The 12956-nt window shown below is 48.6% G+C and overlaps 1 protein-coding gene across 1 annotated transcript; it reads left to right on the top strand.

The window, feature by feature from the left end:
- Positions 1-1556: 1556 nt before the first annotated feature.
- On the top strand, positions 1557-12716 carry dlk2 (delta like non-canonical Notch ligand 2). The gene is made up of 5 exons (XM_088933739.1): positions 1557-1629; positions 7843-7906; positions 9655-9785; positions 10319-10463; positions 10915-12716. Exons 1-5 carry the CDS (start codon positions 1557-1559, stop codon positions 11705-11707), a joined length of 1206 nt encoding a protein of 401 aa, XP_088789865.1. The 3' UTR covers positions 11708-12716.
- The last annotated feature ends 240 nt before the right edge of the window (positions 12717-12956 follow it).

Genomic DNA, 12956 nt, shown 5'->3' on the forward strand with positions numbered 1-12956 from the left:
CATAGAGTGGGAGTGGGAGCTCATTCAGGGCTCCTCTTGAGAGTCTACTTATAAAATTAGTTATTTTTATTATCGACCACCTTTTGCCACCTTTGCTTTCCCTTACCTATGTACTAAACCAAATTTGTAGTGTCAAAAGATACGTTAAACATGGTGAATTCTCTATCGGGAAAATGAACAGTAATGATTGTCCCCACATTATGTACAATACAAGTAGTGGCATTCTTTGTCATTGTAGGGGTTTCTGAATGCGGTTCTAAAAATATATCAATTGGCAGTTTAGAAATACCAGTTTTTAAGAGAAGGGAGATGTGGATCAGAAACTGATACTCTGCAGCTGAGCTGTTAGAGAATAACAGATGATAATGACATACTGTAGCTTGTGGGGGCATCTACTTTAGGAGAAATGCCTGTATTTTTTAATGTAGCCCTGGAGAAACATTTTAATACAGCACTACAGAGCTCTCCAGTGATTGATGTTCAAAGTGTTTTCTGACTTGGCTTTTGTCATCAGCCCTCAGTGCTCAATTAAACCACAATGTGGTCAACAATTTCTCTCAAGCAGGAATCTGGGAGCAACCTCCTCATATCACTGGGGAGGGTATAAACACACAGCACGCAGCAGGTAGACCATGGCACCGTTGAAAAACAACATCCCGAGGGATAAGGAACAACATTTCCTGTCCTTCTCGCCAGCATACACCTTCAAAGAACATACAACCCCCCCAGACAAAATGCTCCATCGTTTACCTGGGTATCAAATACCCTAAAACATACTGTAGGAATCCTGCGTAAACTGTCACAGTTTCTGTTCATCTCCATGTTGTCAATAAGCAATTCTTCTGAAACTAGAGCAAATGTAACGCCAGTTTAATGTTGTCATTAAACAGAAAATAAACAGGAGCCCTTTGAAAAAAAACTGATATTTGCACAATAAAATCTTCGACACATTATCATTTAAAGTGTAATTTCAAAGGAAGAAGGTGATTGAAGTTCGATTAAGTTCATAAGGACATTTTAAAAAATACGTAAAGCACAAAGAATGAATTTACCTTTGAAAGTTAATAGTTGGAAATGTCCATCTAAAACTTTCATGTCTCTGTTGAATTATTAACGTGTTTCTGTTCCCTGTGGGGCGATACAGTTACTCTGTTTGAGCTCCCTCGGCTTGTTTGCGATGCTTGGCGCGTGTACTGGTCTGCGGGAGAGGTACCGCACTCTGGACAGCTCAACAGACAAAAAGCCCTGGGTTTTGTTTGAATAGATCCTGGTGCTTTTGGTCATTATTTTCTCTCTGGCTACGTTCTCAGCTGGGCTGGACTAAATGGTTATTTCTCACTTCTAGACAGCTGCAATCGACCCAAATGGCTATTCTGTAGAGTGGGAACAATCCTTCTATTGAGCCTGGCCTTCCGTGACATTTACACAAATGAAAAAGCTTTATAACCAGGTGGTGTATGAGGCTGGACTGGCTCTGATTTTTATCTTTAAAATGACATGAACATTTAACATCCCTTTGTTTCAGAAACAGTGCTGTGCTGCCTGCTCCCACGATCATGCTTCACAGATTCGGTCTCCACGTGCTGCTCTTGAGCGTCTGGCTGCTGACTCCGAAATGTGCCGGGCAAGGTAGGACTGAAAGCTGTGTGGGCGCTTATTTGTATTGTGCTTGAGACCCCATTTACTGCAGGGCTAAGTACCCTAATGACCCCTGGGGTACAGTATGTATAGACGCAGTTCAAACTGCATATAGACATGGGCAAACCATAGAGAACTCCATCTGTTGAGCTGCAGAGTACCGGCCCCCCTGTAGTAGTAAATTCAATTGATATGATACATTATCTACAGCCTACTAGCAAAGTGTGTTCGCTAATCAGAACAGAGATATCATTGCCAAGTAAGTGTAGCTCTTAGTAAATTAGTGAATAACATAAAAAAGTTATTGTCTATGGAGGGTGCCAACACTTATACATACACGGATTAGTGCCAATTTCTCTGATTGACGTACGGCGCCCACAGTATGGGACTAAACCTCCATGCCAGGCCAGTGCTGCAGTCAGCATGGAGGGGGAGAGAGTCAGGCTGCGGGGGCGCCCCCTCCCCCCGGCCTTCCGCACTCACGCCTAGCAGCAGTCGCAGTCCTGGATTAAGGTGCTGCATCTCATCTTGACTTTCTTGGCTAAATATTTTTTTAGTGGTGCAAGCAGCTGAGCGGATGGTGAAATTTAATGATTCTTAATTTCATAGAGATCCCGTTACAGTTTCTTTTACCACCTCCGTCCCTCGCTCTCGGTCCTGGGCCCTCTGTCGTCTTCCCTGTGTAGCACAACCACACTCACACTCACACTCACACACACATTCACACACGTTCACACACGTTCACACTCACACACACTTGCTCACACATACACTCACACACACACATGCTCACACACGCTCGAACACACTCACACACACACACTCACACACACACATTCACATGCTCACACACACACTCGCTCACACACACACTCACACACACACATTCACATGCTCACACACACACTCATACACTCACACACACACTCACACACACTCACATTCACACACTCGCTCACACACACACATTCACACACTCACACACACACTCGCTCACACACACACTCACACACACACATTCACACACGTTCACACTCACACACACTTGCTCACACATACACTCACACACATACATGCTCACACAGGCTCGAACACACTCACACTCACACACACTCACATTCACACACTCGCTCACACACACACTCACACTCACACACACACATTCACACACGTTCACACTCACACACACTTGCTCACACATACACTCACACACACACGCTCACACACGCTCGAACACACTCACACACACACACACACACTCACACACACACATTCACATGCTCACACACACACTCATACACTCACACACACACTCACACACACTCACATTCACACACTCGCTCACACACACACATTCACACACTCACACACACACTCGCTCACACACACACTCACACACACACATTCACACACGTTCACACTCACACACACTTGCTCACACATACACTCACACACATACATGCTCACACAGGCTCGAACACACTCACACTCACACACACTCACATTCACACACTCGCTCACACACACACATTCACACACTCACACACACACATGCTCACACACGCTCGAACACACACACTCACAACCACACACACACTCACACACACACACACACTCATATACACTCACACACTCGCTCACACACACACATTCACACACTCACACACACACATGCTCACACACGCTCGAACACATACACTCACACACACACATGCTCACACACGCTCGAACACACACACACACACCGCACACTTCCCCGAGAGAGCAGCTAACCGTTGGGTCCTGGCTGCCTGGGATCAGGGCTGAGGAAACCGAAACCACATTTATCACTGGCACCAGCATGCTGGCACTGGGCGGCTGAGGGCCTGGGAGATCGAGTTTCCCAGGCAGAGGGCGCAGGGTGTAAAATTAGATCCCTCTGGTTTTAACATGAAAATAGTCAGCGTGGCTGGAGAGCAGAGCAGCCGGGGGCTCTGAGAAACGGAGATGCTGGACCGGGGGCCGGGGATGTGGAGCTCAGCATCCCAGAGGTAGCTCTAGCCTTATCACTGACGTTGCCATGCCTGCGGGATCGGGGGGTTCCAGTTTAATATCTTTGTGGGGGGGTTTGATGAAAATATTAGCGTTTAAGGAAATGTTATTGCAATTCAGGTGCAATACGTACACACACGCACCGGTAGGGCAAATATACTTATCCAGAGGGGTACTGCAAATCCTGGGAAATCTCTGGGACTCAGGGACGAGCCTCCGGTTTGTGGAGCTGTGTGGCTAGGACCCCATGGCTAGAACGCTGCAGCGTCTCCGACTAGCTGGAGGACTGGAAAGAAAGCCCGAGCCTCTTCCTTTCACTACGGTCTTCCGGGATCCAGGGATTTACTGTATCCGCGGAGACGCTCCAATAAACTCCCTTCAGGAATTCTGATTTACACAGCCAGTGGAACATAGCGAAGCCCCAGGGATACTCATTTCATTTAAGTACTGCTGCTTAAGAGTACAAGTCAAGAGCACCACACGCCTCTTGGTGCTGATAATAAGGTAAGGTGGTACAAGCAGCAGGCTGGCACTGCGGCGCTGTGGTTGGCGTTGCTGCCTTGCAAAGCAGGGGGTTTCGCAAAATTCGAAACCCAAAGGTATCGATAAAGATACAGGTACCAGAGGGCACGAGGGGAAACTAATTAGAAGTACATTTAAAACCAAGAATCTGAGGTGCGATTATTGGACACTGAAGAACTACACAGGATTCCCCAGTCAGAATGGTGAACAGTGATGACTTCCTGAATCGATCACACAAGTGAATACAAAGTGGTCTCTATTGAACTCAGGCCTTCTCTGCATCCCATTGCTTTCTCCGTCTCCTGCATCCCCCAGGAGCTTGTATTCTCCTGCCATTGCTAATATTCCTTTCAGATGCGCACCACACATTTTCCAAGCTGATTTAGAGCGGGGCACTGTAATGGTTTATTTCCCTTTGCTTTACAATCCATCCATTTTCTGACTGCCTTCTCCAGTGCAGGGCTGCGGGGGAGCTGGAGACTAGCCCAGCAGGCAGGGTACGCCCTGGACAGGACGCCCGTCCTTTGCAGGGCAGACACGAACACGCACACACTCACACCAGGAACCCAGTTAATCCACCAGTACAGCATGTCTTTGGATCGTGGGAGGAAACCAGAGCACCTGGAGGAAACCCATGAGAACACAGGGAGAACCTCGGGTCCGGAAGTGAACCCAGCACTGCTCCGCCGTGCCTTCCTGCTTCACAGTCCTCAGCAGCTTCTCCAGGCCAATCAAAGATTTTTGTTTCCGGATGACCAAAAAGCTCAGCTCCAGTCCTTTTTAAACTGACATTCCAGATCCAAATGAACAGCCATAAGATTACTTAGAGTTGCTTCACATTGTACACTGCTCAGTTTCTGCAAAAGTATATAGAAAAACACTTCCTTAACAGCTTATAACATCTTTAAAAATTAAAAATGGACATTTTGAACAAAACCTGAACCACTATGAACTGGATCCATATACATATATACGCACAGAGGCCACTGTAACTCATCCAACATCACACACATATTCACCTCGTGTGATCTTACACTTGACTCTGCCATGGAAAAGACATTGCTGCGAGCTTTCCAGATGGTCTAGCTGTGCTGCCCTGACCAGATAACTTTGGTGGAAAACAGGAACTCCTGTGTCAAGGCCAGAACCAGGAAGAAATGTGGAATTCCAGGACTGTCAGGGCAGAGCCCATACGGGTGGTGACATGATCACTGCGCATTCCTCACCTCCTTCGCTGGAACCCCTCGACAATATCTGTCATCAGCAGCTATGTGCTGCCCGGCCCCTCTATTCAACTATGAAGCACAACCCAGGAACGCATCAGACAAAAACCTTTTCTGTTTTAAGTGGTGCTACTTAGTAAAAAAAAACCTGCTAAAAAAGACAACAGATTGTCTTGGACTGTGCATATTCTTTGCCAAAATATAACACTTTCAGAGATGTCTCATTCAATGCACTTTAATCGATTTTAAATGAAGAAAATGAAACAAAGAGCCTAATTTCCCATTTCAAAGCCAGTATGCGCCCAGTGTGAAGCAGAGAATAATGTTTTCACAAGATTATGAATCAGTCTATAGCATTGCATTCTGGCAGCTTGTCAGGACCAATTAAGCAAGCAGCTTTAAGCTGTAACATGGTGTTAACCAGCTGCTCTGGGCCAACGGGGGCTGTCCCTGCTCCTGACAGACTGCCTGCAAACCGCACTGCACACAGCGTGTGCTCTCCTGCGACAAGATCAGAGAGCGCCACTTCCTAATTGATTTCTCTCGGAAATGACTGGTGTTTATTTATAGAGGTGTGCATTCACAATGCAGCGCTCTTTAATAAAGGAATTCTCACATCCTCACGGCTTTCTCGGAACTGTAGAAAGCCGCTGCAGAATAACTTGGAAACCCACCTTCCCAAAGAAGGCATTGGAAGAGATGAGCACCATACTGTACCTCCTCACGATCTTCAAGGGTCTCTACCCCCAACCTTCTCCAATCTACTAAGCGCACCGGGGAGTGGCAGACGTGAGCCCTTCTGAATTGTTACCACACTAAGCTGATCATTTACACTAGGGCATTGATTATCCTGATCCACTGAATCCATTTAAATCTGCAAAGGGAAATGTCATCTGATAGTAATCGAAAGGTACGGGTGGAAACCCAGTCCCAGGACCCACCAGAAGTTCAGTGTCATCCAGGGATGGAACTGCATGTCAGACAAGAAATACCTCACAGTCGTGCTTTGTCCTAGTCAGGTGCTCTACAGCTATTTTTTAATTCACTGCAGTCCTGCAAGTTGATGGACATGTAAAATAGCAATGTTTGTTTCCAAAGATGCATAATGTTATTTTTTATTTTTATACTCTTAATATTATTTTATTCTCATAATATCTATACAACATTCATTCCATCCATCCACTGACAGAAAGCCAGTTATTTGTGATAAGACTTGCAGCAACGCTGATCCTGTCCCAGAAACACAAGGCACAAGCTTACACTCTCAGGGCAGGTGCGTAACTGGACCCTCACACACAGTCACATGGGGACAAGTGAGACACACCAATTACCCTGGCCAGCATGGGAGGAAACGAGGACATCTGGGAAAAAGCCCCCTGACACCAACGAGAACTCCACCCAGAAGGTGTCCACATTTGGAATCGCACCCAGGAGCTAAGAGCAGTAAGGCAGCAGTAGGAATTGTGTTACCAAACATCTTCATTGTGACTTAATGCCTTAACATTACAGCCAATGGAAAAATGTCTGATCTGTAGTTTAAAAGAATGAAGACATGTTCATTTGGAAATGAGCTGAAAGGCATTAGTATCCTAATTCCCTATTTGTATTAAATGTGTATTATTTTAGGATTACCAAGGTGTTGCATAGAGTTACTGCAGACACACCTTTAATTTCACTGACAGCTCACACTGATGTGCAATTTATTGCCGGTTTGATTTGGAGATTCTTGCTCATCTGTTAGCAGGGAGTTCCAATCATTCCATCTCCTGGTGGAGTTCAGTGAGCAGGGATGTGACACGGGAATAAGGCTCTGGTGGTGAGAGTCTGGAACAGAGAGCTGCCCAGCCATGTGGTTGAAATGATACTTCAGCTCCCTCCCTTGTATCAGTTAGTGATGAACTACCAGATGGGCACCTCTCTCTCTCTCTACCCTCTCGTTTTGTAGGCTTTCTTATGCTCTAACTCTCTGCATTGCGCCCTCTGAAACTGCTGCACCCCTGGTTTTGCTGTGTTCTGAGTCACAAAACACTTTGAAAATCCTGGCGATCCCTGACCTCTGCCTTACTGGAACTCCGGCTTGGCCTGCAGAGTGCAGAGGGGCAGGTCGGGATGAGGTGCGTGCGTGTGGTTGGTGAAGGGGTCTGGTCCCTCATGAGCCCACGAGCCCACAGAGTCGGAGCTTACTCCGTTTCCTGGAGCCGTAAGCAAAGCGAAAGCAAGAGACTTCCTTGCCCCTGGATCGGATCTAGTCACCGGCAGGTCAGCCCTCTAACAGCGCTGACACGCGTTTACACAGCAGGCTGCGCTGGAATAACTCGGGGGCGGTTCTGTGCTGGAGGCTGCGCCAGCAGGGCCCCCCACTGCCTGCTGCTCCATGCTGCCCCCTGCTGTGGGGCTAACTGCTGTCCTTCTCTCTGCTGCGTTACAGACGGGGACTGCGAATCCCACTGCAACCTGGGGCACGGGCGCTGTGACAGCGTTGGAACCTGCAGGTGGGGGAACGCGGGGTCCGGAATTAAACTCTCGGGGGAGTTTGGACCCTCCCTTCTTTATCGTCCTGATTTCACCTTGACTTTGACAGGACCGGCTTCTAAACTGAAGTACAATAACGGCCAATTAACCATTTTATTTTGGGGGGGGGGGGGGCTGTGGGAGGAGACAGAAGCACCGGGGGGAACCCCACAAGAACATGAGGAGAACATATAGACTCCACACAGACAGCACCCTAGGTCCAGAACTAAACTGAAACATTTACTAGCTACAACTAGTAAATATTTTAAGGATGTACCAGAATTTTAAAAACACACTGTTTAACTTCTGTTTCATTATGTGTTGTCCTAATTAAGTCTACCAGATTGAATCAGTAACACTAATGAGCTATGCCTTTGGTCTATTCAATGGCAGGGATAGCAGAAAGACAGACGTTTGATATAGAGGAGATACGGAGCTTGAAGAGCGTGTCGATTTCCTGGTTTAAAGGCAATCCCACCCCTGGCACACACCCCAGTCTACTGCATGTTTTTCCTCTTCTCTGACATTTTTTCTCCAAGCATTGAACATCCGGACAGAGCTCAAAATAAACATCATAAAAAATAATTTGTTTCATAGATTTAAATGGATTTCCATCCCAAAACTCCTGCTTTCATTTAATGTTACAAACTAATTACACTCCTCTTTCAATGAAAGAGTCCCTGCCTACCTCCGTATCAACAATTTCCTGTGGCCAATCAATTGGCTAATTAGTCTGTACTAATCTAACAGAATTAGCTGTTGCCTAGAGGTCTTCTTTAATGCTGTGATGAATTTAATAATCACCTCTGTAATGAATTACACTCACTGGTCTATTTTCATGCTCGTTAATCGTTGCTGGTGCTGGAGCGATAGAGCAACACAGCTATGCTTTGACTTTTTCCACTGTGCTGCCTGAAGGGATGCTCATGACAAACAGCCAGTTCTGTCCCCACCGACTATAATATAGGCAAGTGGCATTCCGTTAATGTATAGGAAACCACATTCGGGCACAGTGCGTCTGACTGGCACTCAGGACATTGTGCTGATCATACCGATAGTGCTGCGATCGGAGAATGCTACTCTTGATATTGAACGCCCCCTATCGTCAAAATGCAGGTACTGCAAGGAGCACTTTGCTTCAGAGGAAATTGGGTCAGGTTTTTCACACCAGCTAAGTGAATTGAACTGAGCATGAGCTCCGATGTGAACTGATGGAGAAGGAAGAGAAAATCCAAAGCAAGAAATCATTGGTTTCTCGTGTTGCAAATGGCCAAAACACAGACAAGCACTGCAAAAGGGTTTTGTCTAGTAAATCAGTATGAAATCCTCTGCACACAAGAAAAAAGAAACCCAGTTTCCAAAACATCAAAGTCTTCTTCTGCTTCTATGAAGACTCATGCATATAACTTCTGCATTATAAAAAGTCATATGCCAAAAGATTCTGGAAAACTGAAACAAATTCTTCTAGGTTGAGACACATCTCTGGAACTAGTCTGGTCTCCAATATACTATTGTCTCACTCTGGGCACAAAGTGTGTGTGTCAGTCAGGGGGGTGTTGTGTGTGTGAGTCAAGGGGATGTTGTGGGCCTCAGTCAGGAGTGTGTTGTGTGTGTCAGTCAAGGGGGTGTTGTGGGCCTCAGTCAGGAGTGTGCTGTGTGTGTTTGTCAGGGGTGTGTTATGTGTCAGTCGAGGGGGTGTTGTGTGTGTCTGACAGGCTCGGTGTTGCAGGTGTGACCCTGGCTGGGAGGGCCCTCAGTGTGAGGACTGTGTGAAGATGCCAGGCTGCATACACGGCTCCTGCCACCAGCCCTGGCAGTGCACCTGTGAGAGTGGATGGGCGGGGCGCTTCTGCGATAAAGGTAAGAGTGGAGACCGAGCCACTGCAACAGGGGCGTGCTCAGAGCAGCTGTTCCCCAGTGAGCTCATACAGCAGAGAACCGCTGGCTAAATCATCACAGCGCATCATGAGGGAGGGGCAGCTGGATCATGAAATTGATGAGGCTTTTTCACTCCGATATTGACTACAATAGAAACAGATTACTACTATACTCTGCCTGGCTTAGCTCGACTGCAGCCTTAGTAAAAGCTGTTATTAAGATATACACACGCCTGAGCAAGAGTGAAACCGATGAAGTACCAGATGACAAAAGATTTCTACAGCAGCAGGGTGACGACAGAGGCAATTCAGCTGTCTGCTGTCGGCCCTAATCTGATGAGAATAAAAAATGAGTATAAAGCTCATGTGAAAAAAAAAAATCTAAAAAAAAAAGGTTGACTGAATCGTACTGAAAATATTCCTGTTAAAAATGTAAAAAAAACCCACCTCTTCAGTGACGTATCCGAGAGCGGATACAAGTGACCAAGCCCTAACGTGAACCTGCCTCTGCCTTAGACATCTACGTGTGCAGCAATCAGCTCCCCTGCTTGAATGGAGCCACCTGCATTGCCAGCGAGGACGCGGAGTACACCTGCTTCTGCCCAGAGGGCTTCCACGGCCGCCACTGCCAGCTGAAGATCGGGCCCTGCGAGAGGACCAGGTGAGCCCACAGGGTCTCACCGCTTCTGTCCACCTCCATCTGCCGCCTGCACTACCTGGGCGACACAGCGGCCCCCCGGCAGGCACTCAGGTGGGGTGGAGGAGTGGGCAGCTGCTGTAGAGGGGAACAGCTGGAAGTCCAGAGGGGAGCCGCCAGCTGCAGTTTCCTCCACGTCTACGTCTCCAGCGTTGAATTTGCCGGTTCTTGCCTCGTTCTGTGAAGCCTCGCGGTGCGATTTCCCTTTACCGTTGACCGTTTTAATTGCCCTCCAACAAACACCGGCGGGCTCGGGACCAGCTGTGTGGACCGGGAGTGAGCAGAAGAGAGCGGTCGTAGGATTCGGTGGGCTCGTCTCCAGGGGCAGCCCGAGATCAGGCCTTTCTGTCCCAGCGTCCTCTGTAGGGCAGGTGGGCTCTGTGTCTCAGCGCGGCTCTCTCTCTCTGCCTTCCAGGTCGCCCTGCAAGAACGGGGGGACGTGCCTGGACGACGGCGGGCACGCCGCCGAGTTCTCCTGCCGCTGCCTGGCCGGCTTCGCGGGCCCCCGCTGCGAGGTGGACATCGACGACTGCCTGATGCGCCCCTGCGCCAACGGCGCCACCTGCCGCGACGGCCCCAACCGCTTCACCTGCGAGTGCCCGGCGGGCTTCGAGGGCCGCTTCTGCACCGTCAACATCGACGACTGCGCCAGCAGCCCCTGCCTCAACGGGGGGCGCTGCTACGACCGCGTCGACACCTTCGACTGCCTCTGCCCGCGCGGCTACGCCGGCAAAGCGTGCGGCGTCCGGCTCCGGAGGCCGAGCCCCGAGGTCCGGACCGGAGCGCCACACTGGACCTCGGAGACCCGGGCGGGGGGCCACCCGTGGGTCACCCAGGCCCGTCCGGACCGCACCGCCCTGGGCCCGCGCAGGAACGCCTCGCCCGCCGGCGGCTGGACCACGGCGGGCGGCGGCGGCGGGCGCCTGCTGAAGATCTCGGTGAAGGAGGTGGTGACCCGCCCGGGCTCGAGACTGACGGAGGTGCAGCTCATCGTGCTGCTCGTGTTCGGCGCCATGACGCTGGCCGTGGTGGGCCTGACCGCCGCCCTCGTGCTCAGGAGCCGCTGGCAGCGGCGCGGCGACCGGGGCCGCTGTGCCCCCCGGCGCTGCCAGCCCGCCCTCACCCCCGCGGAGGAGGAGAGCAAGGTCAGTATCCTGCACGCCCCGGCCCCCAAGCCCAAGAAGAAACTCAACACGGAGGTCATTTAACCCTGCGGGCCCCCTCGAAACTCTGAGGTCCCGGCCGGACAGGGGGCGTGAGACGGGGTGGACGTGGGGTCACAGCCCCGCGCACCGAAAGACCAGACTCCTCCCGGGAGGTGCAGGAGGAGACGCCCACGGCTCCCGGAAGATGGATCTTCAACTATTTTAACATGTTGCTGGCTGGCTGTTTATGTGCGAAAGGATTTTGAAACACAAGCTTTGCTTTGTTTAAAATTCCCCTAAAGCGAGTCAAAGTGAAGTGTGTCGTAAGTTTCTAGAAAATACCGAACACGACTGCAGCCTCAGTCTCTCTGAATTAGTTGCCAGTATTATAATGTGCTGCGATTGCAGACCAAGCTGGGTGGGCAGATTGCCTAAAGTTTGAATGAGATGAAACCTCAGGACCATGTTGCTTATCTCTGCTGTCTTCTTTATATGCATGGGGAGAGTAAAAACACAGCTGAAATGTCTGTAATCAGCACTTGCGTTTTAATTAGAGCTCAGAAATACAAATTTTGGAAGCAGTCTCTAACACACAGATCACACAGTGTTTGACACTGAAAAACCCTAAAGAACATCTTTTTGTACAGCTATTTAAAAAATAACTGTTCAAGCTTATGAAAGATCCCGATCTGTAGTGGGATCCTGAATTATTTATTTGTATGTTGTATTATTGTGTATTTTTACAGCTATCTGTAATGTCTTGCATTGAGAGAAACTAGATTTTTTACCGTGCGTTTCTGTCATTGCTGATGGAACATGAATGTGAAAGGATTCTCAGCATCAGAATGCATGGAAAGGCTGCACTGAAAGTGATTTGTCTCTGTGTTGGAGACAGTCCAGGAGAAATGTATGACTTTCTTGTGTATTTGAGAAACTGCTCATGAGCATCATGGATTTGCTACCTTCGGAGATGTAATTTATTTCTGTAATTTATTTGTGAAATGTGTACACAACGTAATCTGCAATGTGTTCTATTTTTGATACTGAATGTGTGCATTAAAGCTGTGAATTCTGTTCCTTTGTACCTCAGACGCCTGATGACTATAGCAGCTCATACTGAGCAGGCCTTCATATAAGCAGGGTTCCTGTGACTCCACAGGAGGATCTGTCATTCAGATTTCTCTTCCTAAAGATGCTCACTCACTAATGTTCTCAACAAGCAACAGCCCTCTGGGTAGAAAGGGGTCAGATCTAAATCTGGTGAAAACTATGTCAAGAACAGATTTTCTCATCCATCGACTGTCAAGGAGCT

The sequence above is a fragment of the Atractosteus spatula genome, chromosome 15, assembly GCF_055471065.1.
Source record: "Atractosteus spatula isolate fAtrSpa1 chromosome 15, fAtrSpa1.hap1, whole genome shotgun sequence".
Taxonomy (NCBI): Eukaryota; Metazoa; Chordata; class Actinopteri; order Semionotiformes; family Lepisosteidae; genus Atractosteus; species Atractosteus spatula.